Genomic DNA, 18,518 nt, shown 5'->3' with positions numbered 1-18,518 from the left:
CCGGGATTGACTGCTCATGAGGCAAACGCTCTGCTCACCACAATATTGCTGTACTGCTTCCTTTGCACATATCCTGCTTTTATCCTCCTTTTGCTATTTCAGCTACATTAACCATAGCTAAGCGATGGGCACACCTGTGCACCTATTGTTAGCTTTGATCTGTGTTTTAAAAGCTATAGATGGGTTTCTTCTTTTAATTTATATGTCCTGTTGCTGTTGTACACGTGGGGGTCTGTTGGAGATATGGGGACACCTGTGTGTGATCTTGCTCATTTCTTAACAGCTTCTGCTTTTTGACATTGCAGGAGTATGTTTATTCTGAGAGCTCTGCTCTCAGACACACCCCCTGAACTTGTACATGCTCCGTGTAAGCCTAGGAGCTCGGCCAGCATGCCTTCATTACTATGCATGGTGCACTGCCGTCCTGCTCCTAAATTAGCTCTTCCATGCAGGATTAAGTTAGTCCTGCATGGAAGTTTAGTAAATCCGGGGGTAGGAGTTTCTTCCACAGTCTAGGTAAGCGTCTTATTATAAAAGTGTGTCCATTGTAAACCTATTGTTTACACAGAATTTCAGAAATCTACCTGTGCCTCTATATCTAGAAGAAGTGCAAAAAGGAGTAAATCAAAATTTGTTTGACAAGGAGTTAATTATGCCATACTCAAAACATATCCATCAATATTCTATATATAACTGACTACAGCTGTAATATGTCAAAATTGTCAGCATAAGACAGTTCATTTAACCAGTATGTTTTTTTTCAGGGAATGTGTCTGGGCCCTTTCAAGCTTTTTAACTGTATTGATGCATAGGTACAATAAAATGACACACTATTGTATGAAGGGTTGAAGAAATGAATTTAATATAGTTATCAAAGCTACAAATTATCTAGTGTCAGTAGCTGAAAAATATTGTGTTATTAAGCCCAGCACATTGTTGATATCACTGATACATTTTCTCCAAACCCAGTCTACTTGTCTACTTGTAAATATTAAACCTGAATCACTGGTCCAGCCTTAACAGTTTTAATAATGTATGGCCCTGTCTAATTCTAAGATGGTGCATTTTTACAGGGTTTAAGAAAAAGCACTTTGATGTTTCTGTTTATTATTTTATGTGTTTATTTATTTCTGCAGGTAAGTTTACTGGAGCTCAAAGCATGCTTTTCAGCTACAATCTAGTTATATTAATAAAACATAAAATCAGATAAATGTAAAGCTCATTCTCGAAGGATACAGTAAGAAACAAATGAGTATCCATGTGGATAATAAATTGGTTAACCCAAAAATATAGCACATCTAAAATTATTGTAAGTTTGTAGCTGATTTTCTATATAAAGTACTGTGATTGCTCTACTGTCATCTATAAATGTAAAAGCCACACTAATAATACTAGAATTTCATCCAAAACGTAACTTCAGAGTAAATATATTAATTGGTAAAGCGATTCTTTTCCCTTTGATGGAATGAATTGTGGTTCAAAGCAGTAGGCCACACTGAGGTTCTTATTGAGAAAGTTACCTTTCAGTGTATTCGGAATTATACCAAATTAACCAGTACATGCTGCTACCCGAGTAACACAGAGGGATAAAGCTCTGACTATAACTCAGATGACCCAAGTTCAAGTAGTGGTTTGGGAATCTGACAGTGCCGGCTGGGAGGATAAATGTGCCTATCCTGAAGCAAGTGGCACTCTAAGGAGCTGTGGAGGGGGCTGGAGTATAGAGTGATGACATTGATTTTCAGGCAGATAGCTTACAGCAGGCATGGCCTGTCTATGGCCTCAAGGTTGAGGCATGTGCTCAGGCTAGACTATGCTGACAGGCATGGCCAGCCTATGGCCTCAGGGTTTGGGCACATGCTCAGGCTAGTCCCTGTAGCCTGCCCAGTCAGCCAATATAATCAGCATGCAGAGGGATAGGACGTATGGGTATGGAAAAACACTGTGTGCCACAGTTGATGGTCCTTATCTGCCTTATCTTATTCCATCAGACTGTCAGACCTCTAGCCCATTGCCTGTGAATGGAGAAGGAGGACTCAATGCTCAGATGCTCTTCCAGTAGTGAGCTTCTTCTGGTATGGGCCACACCGAGGAGTTGCCAGAGTTGGACTTGTGCTGACTGGGACAATATCCTCAGTCAGGTGTGAAACATAAATAGGTTGATATGTGATTAGTAGGTTATCAGCATGCAGATTATTATAAGCTTAGCCAATAACCAAAGGTTAGACTCAAACCCTCTACTTTGTATCTGTGAGGTAAAGACCTTAACCATTGATCTAATCCTGCTCCTCAAATGTGCCAATTGAACCAGGCAGGAGTTGAACCCACTGTCTTCTGATCCATAGTCAGACTTGGTGTCCATTGCACCACTGGCCCTAGTGGTACAAATGATTCCCCTTAGTGGAAGTGAACGCATCATATATTTTGGGTAAACTTAGTCCTATCTAACACTACACTCATACTAGTCAGTTTGCTGGATTTGAACGCCTGCCTGGAGCACATCGTATTTACCACCAGCACCACAGAAGAAGTCTTAAATAAAATAAAAATTAAAAAAAATAAACTGACATATTAATTCCTAAGAAATCAAAAATGAAACAAAAGTAAGACAACACAATAGTATGTAAATAATAACTTCACCGAAACTTGTAATTTGGTGATTTTATGTACTGGTAAATTGCATATCTTTAAGATCAGACTGTAAATTAAACAAATGAATCTGAAGCACTAATAATTATTTTTTCTTCTTATTTTAAGGTGAAACCATTGTCTACTTGTGCTGTGTTTGGTTTGGGCGGAGTGGGTCTTTCTGCTGTTTTGGGTTGTAAGAACGCTGGTGCATCACGTATTATTGGTGTTGACATCAACAAAGACAAATTTGAGAAGGCAAAACGATTCGGTGTAACAGAATGCATCAATCCAAAGGATCACAGCAAGCCCATTCATGAAGTCTTGAGAGAGAAAACAGATGGAGGAGTGAATTTTGCGATTGAATGCACTGGAAATATTGATATCATGGTATGTTTTTTTTTTCAAAAGTGTTATTTAAATCTCTTATGGTTCAAATAAAAGTGAAAACTGCAATTGCTCTGTTTAGACATACCATGCCCCCCCTAAACACAGATGGTTCAGACCAGTTCCAATCTACTGTCCACAGGATGGAATGATCTGTCTGCTAACAAAATTAAGCAATTATGTGGCAGCCATGATAGAAAAAAAAAACTGCAGCAAACTCTTATGGTTCAGCATACTGAACCAATAAAATAAACAAGCCTTATTTACCAGGAAATAAATGAACTACAGACATTCAAGTAGCTTAGTTTTAAAGGACACTTTGCAACGCCTGCTTTTAAAGCAGTTGCATTTAAACAAAATGAGAACACAACTGCGATGAATGTTGACAAATTGCTGCATCTGTATAGACTATCAAAATTATTTCAAAGCATTTATTCAGTAGAGTATTTTTTTTAGTTTAAACTGCTTAAAACAATTTACTTAAACAACCAAATTAAGAACATGCAAAAATGAAGAGTTTGTATAATGCAGTTAATGAAGATGAATTTTAAATGATGTAAAGAAGTGAGAAACAAACAAAAGGCTATGCAAACTAAACTGTATTGCAATCAATGGTTTCAACAGGCATATACCATATATACCAGAGTATACTGTTTAAAAATAGTTTATTAATTTTAATTTAAATGTAAAAAGCAATGACATATTTAGCTTGGCTTATGGTTATGCATTTTTTCAGTATACCTGGACTGAAGTTCTTTTTTTGCCATGTTTTTGTCAGTATTGAAAATGTATACTGGCCAGAAACATGAATCAACTCAGTATTAGAGAAATATAGTTATATTTTGGGTGGAGGCATATCCTGGAAGCTGTTTATATAGCTTAAAACAATCTTGGGAACTTCCTTAATGTAGAGGCCATGAATTTCAGTTTTAGAGGATAATTTTCTGAATGCTATGTTCCAGGCCATCTAAATTCATTAATAAAGGGCATCATATCATTAAAGATAAGTGGGGTTTGTGTTTAAACCCCCTTATGTGGGACCCAAATAAAATTATTATTATATCCAGCCAACGGGGTAGGATTAACTGAAATTTGTACAAGGTGTCTAAAATACTGTATAGCCGAAAAACCGAGTGACAAGGAAGAAATCCCTGTGGGTAGAGTCAAGTAGGTGATTGAGATAATAATGAGACTTTTCAGTACCACTACTTACAACAAGAGCATGCTAAGAAAGTAGAACTAGAGAGAATACTAAATGGTGTAATCCATCCAAGGACCAGTGATCTGGAATTGACTAAGGCATGATTCATACCAGAAAAAACAAGAAAACTCAACCAATATCTTAGCTGACAGGGTCTAAGTCAGTTTGTCTCAAAGCTAATATATATCTATATCTATATCAATATCAATATCTGTATATAACTATTTAGCTATATATATATATATATATATATATATATATATATATATATATATATATATATATATAGTGTGTGTGTGTGTGTGTGTGTGTGTGTAAAGATAAAAAAAGTTTTCAAAATGGCATTAAATCAGTAATCAAAACCTATATTTTTGTGAGAGGCAATGCCCTTATGTTTCTTCTACTGGACTCACTAGACAACCTTATTTACATAAACAAGCCTGAGGTTGCTGTACCATGGTGGACAGAGGATTTACACTCCCCTGGTTAGGTCAGATGGCACTTGTATCAGTTCACCACTATAGCTACAGATTTTGCACAAGAGGCCATTGCACAAAGTCACTATTGCCAGGAGATGTACCCACTGGGTTAATCAGAAATAATATTTGACAAAAATGGACTGGATGTTACATATCCACTATAACAGACAGATGAAGGGTCAATGATAAGAAAAAAGGCTTAGTGAAACAGAATGTGGCCTTATCCGGACACACAAAAATATATATCTTGCAGATGACTTGCATTCACGTGGGAGCAGAGCAACAGTTATATATCTGTGCAAGATATATACTATGATGTATTTATAATAATTATAATTTATAATAATGAATAAGGGGATTATAGTAGGGAACTCAAAGGTAAAACTGTTGCCAGATAATCTCAAGCAGGTAGTCTGAAAGACCTGGAAGACAAAAAAGGCAAAATATGCTCATCAGACCATAATTAATAAGAGAATATAAGGTGAATGAGAGTAGAAGAGCAAATAAAAATGTAATATGGAATTTTAGAAAAAAAAAGTGATGATGGTACAGTCTGGACAGCAAAGTGAGCAAAGGCTTAGAGTGAACTGGCACCTCACCTGTGTGCCCTGTTCAATCATAGCATCACCTCAGCCTTTGTCCCTACCAAATGGCACACTGCTACAGTCATCCCTCTCCACAGAGGAGGAGTGACTACAGACTCTGGGAACTACCACCCCATTAGCCTAATGAGTCTGATATGCAAAGCTATGGAATGCATCATCGTGGAGCTAGTAAACAAGGTTATAGGGAATCTCCAAACTCTGGATCCCACACAGTTTGGTTTTGTGAAGGGTAGATCATGCCTGTTCAACTTGGTCGACTTCTTTGAGTCATTCACTAGAGCAGAGCTATGGATGAAGGCAAGGTGGTTCATACAGCCTACCCTGATCTGGTAAAGGCATTTGAGACCATTCCCCACTCAGAAATCACAGAAAAACTCACTAAGCTAGGCATCAACCCCTATATCACTAGGTGGGTTGCAAACTGGCTCACAGATAGAATGCACAGTGTGAAAGTAGCAGACTCCAAGTCAGACTGCTGACCAGTCACGAGTGGAGTCCCACAGGGCTCAGTCCTGGGTCCTCTCCTGTTTGTTATCTACTTCTCTGAAGTCCAAGCCAACACAAAGTGTCTCTGGCTAACAAAGTTCCCAGATGATTGCAAGTTGGGAGCTATTATTAACTCCCCAAGTGATGTTGACATCCTACAGAAAGGCCTCACTGAGATGAACGACTGGTGTCAGAACCATGGCCTCAAGCTCAATGCGAAAAAAATGTGTTGTCATCCCCTTTGGAAAAAACCCAGTTCCCCTGAATTACAACATCAATGGTAGTCCACTGAACACAGAAGGTGTTATAAGAGATCTGGGAACACAGGCTGACAGCAGCCTCTCCTTTGACCACCACATTCCCACTGTGGTCAGAAAGTCCTTCTATGTGGCACATCTCATTACTAAGGGTTTTGCATCCAGGAAGAAAGAGCTCATTGTCTCCCTCCACTCTTCTCTCATTAGGCCAATCATTGAGTACAATGCCCCATTTGGCATGTACCTCACTAGACACCTGCAACAACTGGAGAGGCTGCAAAAGTACCTCACAAAGAAGATCCTTGGCCTTAAAAATTTGTCCTATATGGACAGATTTAAAAAAACTCCAACTATTCTCTGTCTCATATCGCCTACTTAGAGGCGATCTCTGCTTGATATACAAAGCCATGTCTGATCCAGCTCTGTTAGAAATGCTACATCTAAAAAAATCCCAATCCCTCCACACCACACGCTCCAGTGACCTCAACCTCATTACCACAATCAACAGAACATTCTGGAAGGACAGGTTCATAACCCACAGACTGCCATTGCTATGGAATAGACTTCTCATACATGTCAAACAGAGCACCTCACTGGCCCTCTTCAAGAGAAACCTTGATGAGTGGATGGGAAATAGAAAATTTACCCCAGGGATTACTCCAGTGGCTCTGCTCGATAGAGGCACTGGGAAGTAAGGTTGGGTGGAACAATTTCAGGGTAATCCTATGGGTTAGATTTGTAAAGGCTCCAGGGCCATTAGCCTAGTACACACCTATGAACCTATGAAACCATATATAAACCATATGCATCATCATAGTAACTATCTTGTGTGTATACTTCAATCTGTATAGTATGTCACAGGAAAGCTATGATTGGGGTGCAGTCACACCTTGCAACATTACTGAAAGTAGACACAAAATAAAATAAATGAAAGAGGTTAAATGAAAGAGGTTATTTTTTGTTATGACTAGCACAATTTATTGACATTAATTACCAGGAAAGTCTGACTGGGTAGGTGCCCATTTTCAGGGGATGCCTAAGAAGAAAAGTTAAAAAGTATCACAAAAGTATTTTAAGAACAATAATTTTTCAATCTTCAAAAAATAGTACAATAAAATAAAAGAATATCTGCAGTGTAAAGAATTAAATTCAACTGAACATAATGTGAAAACATTTGTTAAGAATTGATATAACTTATATGATACTGATTTAATATTTAGAAAAATTTTAGCCAATTTAGAGAAGTAAATGTAAGTTAGTACAATACAAACAGGAAATGCAATATAAAGTAAGAGAAAAAACAAGATTATGGCATATTTAGATACTGAGTCGAGGGAGAAGAACTAATTGAAGTGAGTGAAGACGAGGGAGAAAACCATTGCTAGAATCTCCTTGTGTTCTGACTTAGAGTGTTTCTCAAATAAATCTGGAAATATAGAGCTAAGTATATTTTTGGCACTTTAACTATTCAGAGTTCTGCACTGTCTTTATTTTTGCTTGACTGAATTATTTATATATTTGCTGGCAGAATTTTGTTTTGTGATCTGTGCTGAAACTTTTTTCTCCCACCCTACTGCTGTTGTGTTCTTAAAGTTAGTAAAACTGGTCTAACATCTTTTGTGTTATCTGATTGTCTCAAGGCTTGGCCTTTGTCTTGCTGCTATAAACATATTACCCTTTTGTAAATCCCTGCATATCATTGCTAGAATCTCCTTGCATTCTTACTTTGAGTGCTTCTCAAACAATCTGGAAATATAGAGCTGATAAGTATATTTTTTGGCACTTTAACTGTTCAGAGTTCTGCACTGTCTTTGTTTTTGCTTGACTGAATTATTTATATATTTTCTGGCAGAATTTTGTTTTGTTATCGGTGTTGAAATATTCTTCCCCCACCGTATTGCTGTTGTGTTCTTAATGTCGGTGGCTTTTGCAGTTGCCTGACCCTACTGTAAATTTGATCTGGGACACTTCTCCCAGTCCCATCTCTTTAGCTCATTCTACCCAATACAGAGATCATTTGGAAAGGCCAACCCCCTTAGTCCCTTAACTTTGAAATATATTTTGTTCCTGCTCTCTCCCTTTGTACTTTATTTAAAAAAGCACTTTATTTAACTGCTTATACTTTTCTAATTTGTGTTTCTTTCTACTACTCTCTTACTTCATCTTGCATTGCTTTTTCCTGCTACTTTCTGCCTGTTTTTTTTTTAAAGTGTTCAACTGCATCTTTTCTGTTGCATTTATTACTGCTTGTTTATAGCCTGTCTAAATTATTAAGTGTTAATCTTAAGTGTTATTTTAAGCTCTTAGTTTTGGTTTAAGCACTTGGGCTTTAGGCCCACTCCTTAGCTCTCCCTGGCCTTTCTCCCTCAGATTCTGACAAATTTGGATGGACAGTTTCGTACAGTTTCTCCTCCCAGGGTTGTTGATATGGGCATCCTGAGACAGTGTAGCAACTGCCACATGTACACGGATAACCATCTACTACTACCACCTAGGAACACAATTTGTGAGAGTTGCAATTACATTAGGAACCTAGAGTCCAAGCTCTTTCCCCCTCAAGCCAGTATATCTGGCACTGAAATGGTTGTCAACACAATCACTACACCTCAAACACCACCCACACCTACACAACACACACGTACATATGCGGAGGTACTCTACATAAAGATACCCAAGGAGACCTTCGAGGCAAAATACACGAGATCTCCACAGGCCTCCACACCATATACCGCACATAGTCCACACACCTGTGCCTCACAGCCTCTAAGGCTTCACCATAAACCCAACATTTGAGTCATAGGAGACTCCATTGTGAGACACACAGATGTGCCTCTCACCAGACTGGATAAGGAGAAAGGCAGGGTTAGTTGTCTGTCAGGTGCCAGAATCCACTATATCACAAACGCACTCAAGTCTCTCAACAACAAGTACCGTTATGACTATGTTATAGTCCATGTCGGTGTGAATGACTTGAGACGTACCTCCCTGGACTATATGAAGAAAGCCATGCTAGAGCTCACTGATTATGTGTCCCAGGCAGGTATGACCCTAGCCTTAAGCAGCATTCTGCCGTCAACCAGAATGATGCCTCAATACAAACAGAAAATGATTGACTTTAACAATTGGCTTAGTTTCTGATGTCATTCCAGGGGGATCTAGTACCTAACAGCCTGGGAAGATATGATCGACAGACCATGATACTTTGCCAGAGATGGCCTGCATCTGTTTCACCTGGGCTTCAGGCCTCTGGCAAAGGCTCTTCCCTCCCCTTTAGTGCCTTTTTTAGGAAACGGGATGAGGTTAAAATTACCAACATAAAAATTTCAACAAAACACAAATTAAAGGTCATGCTGCTAAATGCTAGGAGTCTAAACATGAAACTGCACTCATTGCAAACATTCCTAACCCTGAAAAATGCTGACATCTGTGCAGTCACAGAAACCTCGTTCAAAGCTGCAGAGAGCACCCCAGCCTTACCTCATTACTCATCCTATCACACATTCAGACCCCAAACTGTGGGCAGAAAAGCCAAAGGAGGTGGAGTTCCAGTTTACATTAAAGACATACGCACCTCCAGGCTGGTCAAACAGTATGACACACAGGAGACACTCCAGATGCAGTTAACCATTGACAAGACCCCTATTCAAATCATAGCTAGTTACTGGCCCCCAAATCTGATTCAAGGTGCCCAATCCACCTATTTGGACCTGTTGGAATCAACTATTTACCCTGATCCTCGGTAATTTTAACTTCCCAAACATAGACTGGAAGAACTACTCATGCCAGAATACAAATGCCCAGAGATTCCTTGATTTTATCAATGCAAATTTCTTGGAGCAGTTTGGCAATTCCCCCACAAGAGGTGATAATATCTTGGACTTGGTATTAACCAGCATGAGTAACCACTGCAGCATCCCTATAGTATCATCTGCCCTGGTAAGATCCAACCACAAAACGGTCACTTTTGAAGTCACCATCTCCCCCAACCCCCTCTAGCTAGGATCAGACATAAAATCTTCTCCAAAGCTGATTACAGCCTCCTGAGGGATGGCATAAACACTTTCACAGCCAGCTCCCCCTCTGAAGGAACTGGCACTAATATCTAAAACTACACCAAAGCACTATATTAGCATTTATATAGATGCATGGAATCAGGATTACCTGACAAGACTAAATCATACTCAGCAAGGAAAAGTAAACCTGTCTGGTGAACATCTGCAATAAATAACTCTATAACAAAAGGAAAAAAATTGCTGTCCAAGACCAAGAAGGAGCAGATGCCCAACTGGAAGCAATGTCTCCTTAGCCTGAACAAGCAAATAATTGCACTAGTGAAATCCTCCAAAGCAAACTTTGAGATCAAATTGGCCACATCTTCTAGAGACAATCATAAGGCCTTCTTCACATATGCCCATAACCTCAAAGGAATCACCCATATCTGTTCAGAACTGGTGGTCAAGGACACCACATATACAAATGCTAGATATAGCAAACTTGCTGGCTGACAGATTCAGCAAAATCTTTACCCCTCTGCCCCCCCCCATCAGTAAATTAGGACATTCCCAGTACTTGCTCCCTTCCCCTTATATCTAGGGAACAGGTCATCACTGTTCTCTCAAATGCAAAAAATACAGCCTCCATGGGACCCAATAACATCTCAGGCTTCATCCTACATGAACATAGGCAAGAACATGCAGCACCATTAGGCACCCTATTCAACCAAAGCCTGAGTACCGGCTTCATCCCAGCTGAGTAGAGGACAGCCACTGTCATCCCTTTACACAAAGGTGGAGTGTCCACCGACCCAGAAAATTATAGACCCATAAGCCTAAGTAGCCTGATCTTCAAGGCCATGGAATGGATTATCATGGATCTCATTAACAAGGAAATTGGCAACCTCCAAACACTTGATCCCATACAGTTTGGCTTCATCAAGGGGAGGTTATGTCTGCTAAATTTGGTCAACTTCTTTGAGACAGTCACCAAAGGTATGGATGAGGGGAAAATAGTGCACACCACCTACCTTGACCTGGCTAAAGGCTTTGACACTACTCCCCACTTGTGCATAATAGATAAACTCTCTCAACTAGGCATCAAGTCATATGTTACCAGATGGGTATCAAACTGGCTCACTGATAAAACCCACATAGTCAAAATAAGGGAAGTCACCTCAAGCAGTACACCCGTAACAAGCGGCGTACCCCAGGGTTCGGTCTTGGGGCCTCTCTTATTTGGGATATACTTTTCTGAGGTGCAGGCCAAAACCAGTGGGCTATGGCTGACCAGGTTTGCAGATGACTGCAAGCTGGGTGCTGTCATCAATTCCCCTAGTGATGTGGGCATCCTCCAAGAGGGTCTCACTCAGACAAATGACTGGTGCCAGAAACATGGCCTCAAGCTGAATACCAAAAAATGCATCATCATCCCCTTTGGTGACATCCCCACAAATTATCACATTAATAACAACGTCCAAAGTACACAATCAGTCGTGAGGGATTTGGGCACCCAGGTTGATAGCAACCTAACTTTTGACCACCATATTGCTTCCATTGTAAGGAAAGCCTTCTACATGGCCCACATCATAAGTAAGGGTTTTTCATCCAGGGACAAGGAGATCATAACATCCCTGTATTCTTCCCTTATAAGGCCCATTATAGAGTACAACTCCCCTTTCAGCATGTACCTCGCAAAACACATGTAGCAGCTGGAGGGACCACAGAGGTTCCTCACCAGGAGAATCAAGCGCCTCAAACATCTATCATACACAGATAGGCTAAAAGCCTGTCCCTCTACTCAATTTCATACAGACTCCTCAGAGGTGACCTCTGTCTGGCATACAAGGTGATCACAGACCCCACCTTAATGGGACTGCTGCATATCCACAGGTCAAGCTTCACTCGAGTAACCCGCACGTGCGGCCTCAACCTGGTCTGTGACATCAACAAGACTTGTTGGTGGGATGGATTTGTGTCCCAGAGACTCCCCCATTTATGGAATAGACTCCCTCTCCACATCAAGCAGAGTACCTCTTTACCTATTTTTAAACACAACCTGGATAACTGAATGGGAAACAGAAAATATACCCCTGGGATTCCACCCATGTCCTTGCTGGACAGGGGCATTGGGTGCTAATTTGTCTAAACATAGGCTAAACTCTTGGCTAGGCTTATAAGATCCTCAGGGCCAATAGCCTAGTAAACTTCTATGATCCTATGATTCAAAGACGTATAAGGTATGAAGAGGTACTTGTTCATATTTAGGGATATAGTTTTGGCTGGGGTTAGGCTACAGTTACAGAAAAATCAGAAAGACATAAAGACATTCTGCATCATTTCTTGAAAAGAATAAAAGGGTGGCATCCTCAGAGTAGATAAACAATATTTTACTTACTTTTCTGGCATGAATAAAGTATTGTACAGTAGTACACAACAGGTCAGTGGTGCCAACACAAATGTGGTGTACTTTAAAGATATACCAGTAGATGGCAACAGCTGTTTGAAAAAGTATCCAGCTCTTTGGAAACTGGAACTCTAAAGAAGTAAAGAATCTGTTGGATATTCATGTCTTCCACATTTCTTTCTTGGCCATGGACTGCACAACATATTAGTGACTATGGCTATTCCAAGGATTTTCTTTCCTGTGGCATTTTGCAAACCATGGGCGAACCCACATTTCTGATGGAAGCATTGACCTATATGATTGACAACTGCCAGCCCTTATTGAAACTGTAATGGTGGACAAATGAAAACACTATCTTCTGATTCTTTGCACTAGGACAAAGATACAACAGATATTTGCACCTTACCAGTGTCATGAGATATTTATACAGTTGTACTGAAGGCTCTTAAAATACTTCTTTTGTGCCTAAACCAAATGTGGCAGCATTAAGAAACAAGCTTCATCAACCGGCCCCAAAAAAATTACATCAGCAGGACAACAATAACTCTTGTAATTTCAGGGGATTAGCTGATAATATACTGAGAACCCCATAGGAAAATAAACCCTTGTATCAGGGAACATTAAAAGCTTAACTAAGGAACTGGAAATGTATAAAATAAAATCTATGAGTAAAAATGAGAAAAAAATGAAGCACAAATTTGCTAAAAAATAAATTAAAAAAAGCAGTTACTCTTTAAAACACATGGCATCCAAGATGGCACCTAATAATAGGTTCATAGGTGTTTACTAGGCTAAAAACCACAAGGGCATTTTTAAGCCTAGCCATGCATCCCATATCTCTGACAAGTTCTCATACCCTTGATAACTGTAAGCAGTGGCTTGGGGGATGAAACATTTACAAGCAGGGGCCTGGGAGATGAACCATTTACAGATTACCTCTGTTCATTAGCAACATAGGTGCCAAACCAGGGATGAATTTCTTGTTTCCCATCCAGTTGTCCAAGTTACACTTGAATTGGACTAGGGAGGAATTCTGATACACATGGATGGGGAGACTGTTCCGGAGAAAGGTTAGTCTCTGGGATGCATACCTGTCTCTCCACCAGGTCCTATTTATACCACAGGCAAGGTTTAAGTCTTACAACAGGCAATTATGGTGCTATTTGTTTTGTGGATATGCATGAGTTCCATCAAAGAGGGGGTCTGACAATGCCATGTATGCCAGGCATAGATTCCCCCCAGCCTGTAAGAGACAGAATACAGGGATAGGGCCTTGAGGCAGTCTGCATAAGACATGTTACTTACACCCTGTATTCTTTTAGTGAGGAACCTCTATGGACATTCCACTTGCTGGATATGCCTGGTTAGCTACATACCAAAGGGGGCATTGTACTCAATGATAGGTATGATGAATGCCAAATACAGTGAAACAATGACTTCTTTGGACCTAGATGCCATACCTTTGTTTAAAATTTGCACATCATAAAATGATTTCCTCACCACTGTAGACACGTGATGGTCAAAGGCTAGATTACTATCTGTGTATGTCCCAAAGTCCCTGATTACTGGGTCAGCTGTAAGGGGTGTGTTGTCAATATGATAGTTACCAGGCATGGATGACTTCCCAAAGGATACTATTATGCATTTCTTGACATTTAGTTTTAGTTCATAGCTCTGAAACTGGTGATTTGTCTGTGTCAGCCCTTCCTGGAGAACATGTGTGTTGGTGGGGGATTCAATGACAGCTCCTACTTTGCCAACATCTGCAAATTTAGTCAGCCAGAGGCCAGTGACATTGGCCTTGACTTAGAGAAGTAAATGCCAAAAAGGAGTGGTCCCAGGACCAATCCCTGAGGAACTCTGCTTGTGACTGGCCTCTTTGTAGAGGTGGACTCCCTAATTTTAACTTCTTGGGTCCTGTCTGTAAGCAAACTGGCCATCCACCAGGTGACATAAGGGTTTGCACCTAACCTCTTGAGTTTGTCAATAATGCGGAAGTGGGATATTGTGTCAAATGCCTTGGCCAGGTCAAAGTAGGCAGTGTGAACCATTTTGCTCTCATCCATTGCTTTGGTGACCTTCACAAAGAAGTACACCAGGTTTAATAGGCATGACATGCCCTTGACATAACCAGACTGGGTAGGGCCAGTGTCTGCAGGTTTACTATTTCATTATTGATCATTTCCATGATAATTGTGGTCTGTGGTTTCCAGGGTCTGTAGATGTTCCATCTTTGTGTAGAGGGATGACTGTTTCTGATCTCCACTCATGAGGCACAAAGCTTGTTTGCAGGCTATAGTTAAATCGCAATTCCAGAGGGCCTGATAGGTCATGTTTCGTGGTATTCAGAAGGCATCCTGGGATATTGTCTGGGCCTATTGATGCAGTGTTCTTGGCCTTAGACAGAGCACTAAGGACCTGTTCCCTAGATGTAGCATGGAGAGTTTTATATTTTATGGTATTTTCAAGGTCGGGGGGGTGGAGAAAAGTTAGAGCTGAATTTGTTTGCCAATAGATTTGCTATACGTTCTAGCTCAGTATAGGTGGCTCTATTAACAATGAGTCCTGCATGCAACTGTATATTGCCTTTGAGGCTCTGGACATAGCTAAAGAATACCTTGTGGTTGTCCATGGCCTGGGAGGCCAAATTTACCTTAAATTTGGCTTGGGTAGGCTTTATTTGTCCTCTGAGTTGTTTGTTTAGTTTGATGAGAGTGCTTTTATCCTGTTGGGTGCTGCACCTCTTAATTTTGCCATGATTTTCTCCTTCTGTCATAAAGCCTATTGATGTTGTGATTTCAGCAAGGTGGATTGTTTTAGTTAGTTATGCACTTATTCCTGCTGGGTACAGCTGCCACTATGCAGCTATTAACATGCTTGTATGGGATTTCTGTGAACAGTTTCATGTACGCAGCAGTATTCTCAGGGTTTATGGAGGCTTGAAATTTTGCCAGGTTATCACTTAACAGAAGGAAGTTAGCCTTAGAGTAGTTCCTGAATATTCCAGGGTTAGCTGGTGTTCCATGTTTTATTTTTACTTCACAGGAGGCCATTTTATGGTCTGACCATACCAGAGAAGAAATTTCACTAGGGGAGTGTGAAACTATCCCATATTAGTGAGGACCAAATCCAGTATGGTTGCATCGCTGGTTGGTGTATTGACAATCTGGTCCAGGGAGTTTGTGTTTACAAAATTGAGGAATCTCTATGTCTGTCTATTTAGTGTTGTATATGATTCCCAGTTAATAGTGGAGTAAATTAAAATCACCCATGAATATGGTATTGGGTTGGATGGTGAGTGTTTCCAATAAATTTAAACACATGGTATGGATTTTCTGGGTCATAGGGGGACCTGTAGCTTGCAAAGAAGTGGTATGGGATTTTGCCTGTGGTGATTTGAACATAGAGAAGCTCAAGTGCATTGTCTTTTTGACCAGCCTTGAGGTGTATTTATTTTTGATGTAAATCGAGACACCTCCACCTTCAGTCCCTACTGGTAGTAGGTGGTCTAAATGTGTGGAAGGCATTATAAACTTGCACTGTTGTTGTGCTCTCCAAAGCTTTATACCATGTCTCAGTAACAGCACAGACATTAGCATTCTCTAAGGTGAAAAGAGCTTCTAGGGAGTGGAATTTTCTGTTTAGACTCCTAACATTAAACAGTGACCCCTTTAGATTTTCTTGGTTTAGATTTGCTACATCAGAAGTACTTTCAGTTTGTCATTGCCTGAAAAATGCACTATGAGGGAGGACAATGTTTTAGCCAACATTTAAAAGCCTAGAGGGGAGAGGTGCAGACTATCCCTGGTGAAGCGGTGTGGTCTGCTGACCATCTCCTTCCATGCTGAAAAATGCTGCACCTCCTTACAGTGACACCAAAAACAAAGCCAATTATTAAAGTCTGTCATCATTTGTTAATATTATGGCATCATCTTTGGAGAAGGTAAAATGCTGCTCAGTGCTAGACTTATACCAGCCTGAAACACATATTCTGAGAGCTCCATGATGTCTCTTCATAATAGTTTAGGGAGGTACATCTCAGATCATTTACACCCACATGGATTTTGACTGTGTTACACTAATACTTGTGGTCCAGTGACTTGATTGCATGCATAATGCAGCAGATTCTGGCCCCTGATAAGCAAATGACCATGACTTTCCCCTTACTCAGCCTGATGAGAGGGACATCAGTGTATCTCGCAATGGAGTCTCCAATGGCCAGGATGTATGGCATAGGTGGGGTTGGTGTAAGTCAGTGGTCTGCATATTATAAGACTGAAAATATATAATTTATTTATTTCTTTATTTGAATGACAAGCTGGTGTTGGGCATCCGTAAAACGTACAGCAGTCCAAATAACCTATAGCTATGTGAGGCTTTCAAAAGACTACAAGCCTTCAGGTGTTTAAAACTTCTTTCATTTCTTTACACTCAAATGCAAGGCTGCAGTTTTTTTTTACTCATTCAGACAAACCAATACCATTCTTTTAACTTTACTACTTAGCAGCCTTCTCCTGTTAAGATGCATTATTGTATTATATAACTGTATTTGTAATTCTGGCTGCTATCTAGTCTGTGTTTTCATCTGGCTGCTGTAACCGCTGCAGTGTTCAAGTCAGGCCCTCATCTTAACACAGCATACCTAATTTGATAGTTTACTACAACTGGCTACAATATGTCTGTACTTAGGGTGTGCAGGTGAGCAACTTATTTTGTTAAATAATGTGATCTGCCACAAATGCTACATGCCATTAAAAAGAAATCTTAATTTCAGAAATCCAATACTCCCAAGTGTAAATTCACTTCGTTATCAGTAAAACGCATTAGAAATTGGTAGGCACAAAACCCATTCATCTGTCTTGACAGAACATGTCATTTTGCTGAAGTACAGAAGAACAGTAAAAGTACAGTTTTGTACCTACCATAAATGTAGATGTTCGAGTGCTCATACAGCTGCAGTCATTACAAATCCTGCCATCAGGCGGGTCCTCGGTCGGCCAAATTCCAAAGTCTAGGTCCAGCATCGGTTGTCGTCGCTTCTTCCCTGATGTCAGTGCAGCAGGGGTATAAAAGAGGCAGCCAATGCCATTTTCTTCAGTTTTTCTTGCCCCAGATGTCAGGTGCCCCCAGAAGGAAGGCAAAACATAATGTTATGCAAACATGCAATATAGAAAAATCAAAAAACAGTAGTTGCAAGCAAATACACCATAAAAGAATACCCCAAATAGGTTGTATGATAAGGTGTTTGTCATAAGACCTGTCCTAAGAGGGGACGGAGGACTGCAGCTGTATGAGCACTCGAACATCTACATTTATGGTAGGTACAAAACTGTACTATGTTCATTGTGCATACAGCTGCAGTCATTACAGATGGGAAGAATCCCAAAGCTAAGTAAGGGTGGTAGGCACTAAGTGGAACTAGGAGGAGCAAGGATGCCCTGCAAGACAGCTGTGGCAAATCCCGCTCTAGATTTAGAGTAAAGTGGAAGGTGATAGTGATTGGAGAAAGTGTGCACTGAACTCCAAGTGGCTGCTTCCAAAATGTCCTTGGTAGGTACCCCCCTGAGGAAAGCTGCAGAGGTAGCTGTGGCCCTGGTGGAATGGGATCTGATGCATGTAGGCACAGTTTTTCCATGAAATGAGTAACAAAAGAGTATGCAGTGGGCTATCCATTTTGAAATTGTCTGTTTGGAAATAGCCTTTCCTTGAGCACCTGTAGCATAAGACACAAAGAGTTGCTCTGATTTTATGAATAGCTTTGTCCTGTCCAAATAATAACGAAGTTGTCTGTGAATGTCCAAGGAATGTAGTAGTCTTTTCCCTTTGTTTTGTGGATTTGGATAAAAGGTAGGTAAGTGGATAGTCTGATTCAAAGCTACACTGGATACTACCTTTGGCATAAAGGTAGGGTTGGTTCATAAGGAAACTCTGTCCTGATGGAAAATGATGAATGGTTGCACAGCCATGAGGGCCTGAAGCTCCGAAACCCTGCGTGCTGAGGTGATAGCCAGAAGAAAGGCTGTTTTCCATGACAAGTATTGTAGTTCTGTTGAAGAAGCTGGCTCAAAGGGGGGAA

The 18,518-nt window shown here is 40.4% G+C and overlaps 1 protein-coding gene across 2 annotated transcripts in view; it reads left to right on the top strand.

The window, feature by feature from the left end:
* Positions 1-18,518, top strand: part of LOC122793404 (alcohol dehydrogenase class-3-like) — a 517,897-nt gene that overhangs the window by 354,989 nt on the left and 144,390 nt on the right. For both annotated transcript variants that reach the window (XM_044061379.1, XM_044061380.1), the window contains exon 6: positions 2,758-3,018. In XM_044061379.1, the coding sequence (XP_043917314.1) occupies positions 2,758-3,018 (261 nt within the window). The remainder of the gene's footprint in view (positions 1-2,757; positions 3,019-18,518) is intronic.

The sequence above is a fragment of the Protopterus annectens genome, chromosome 2.part0 (assembly GCF_019279795.1).
Source record: "Protopterus annectens isolate FY-2018-M chromosome 2.part0, PAN1.0, whole genome shotgun sequence".
NCBI classification, from domain to species: domain Eukaryota; kingdom Metazoa; phylum Chordata; order Ceratodontiformes; family Protopteridae; genus Protopterus; species Protopterus annectens.
The sequence above is the reverse complement of the archived record's forward strand: the minus strand, read 5'-3'. Positions and strand labels throughout refer to the sequence as shown.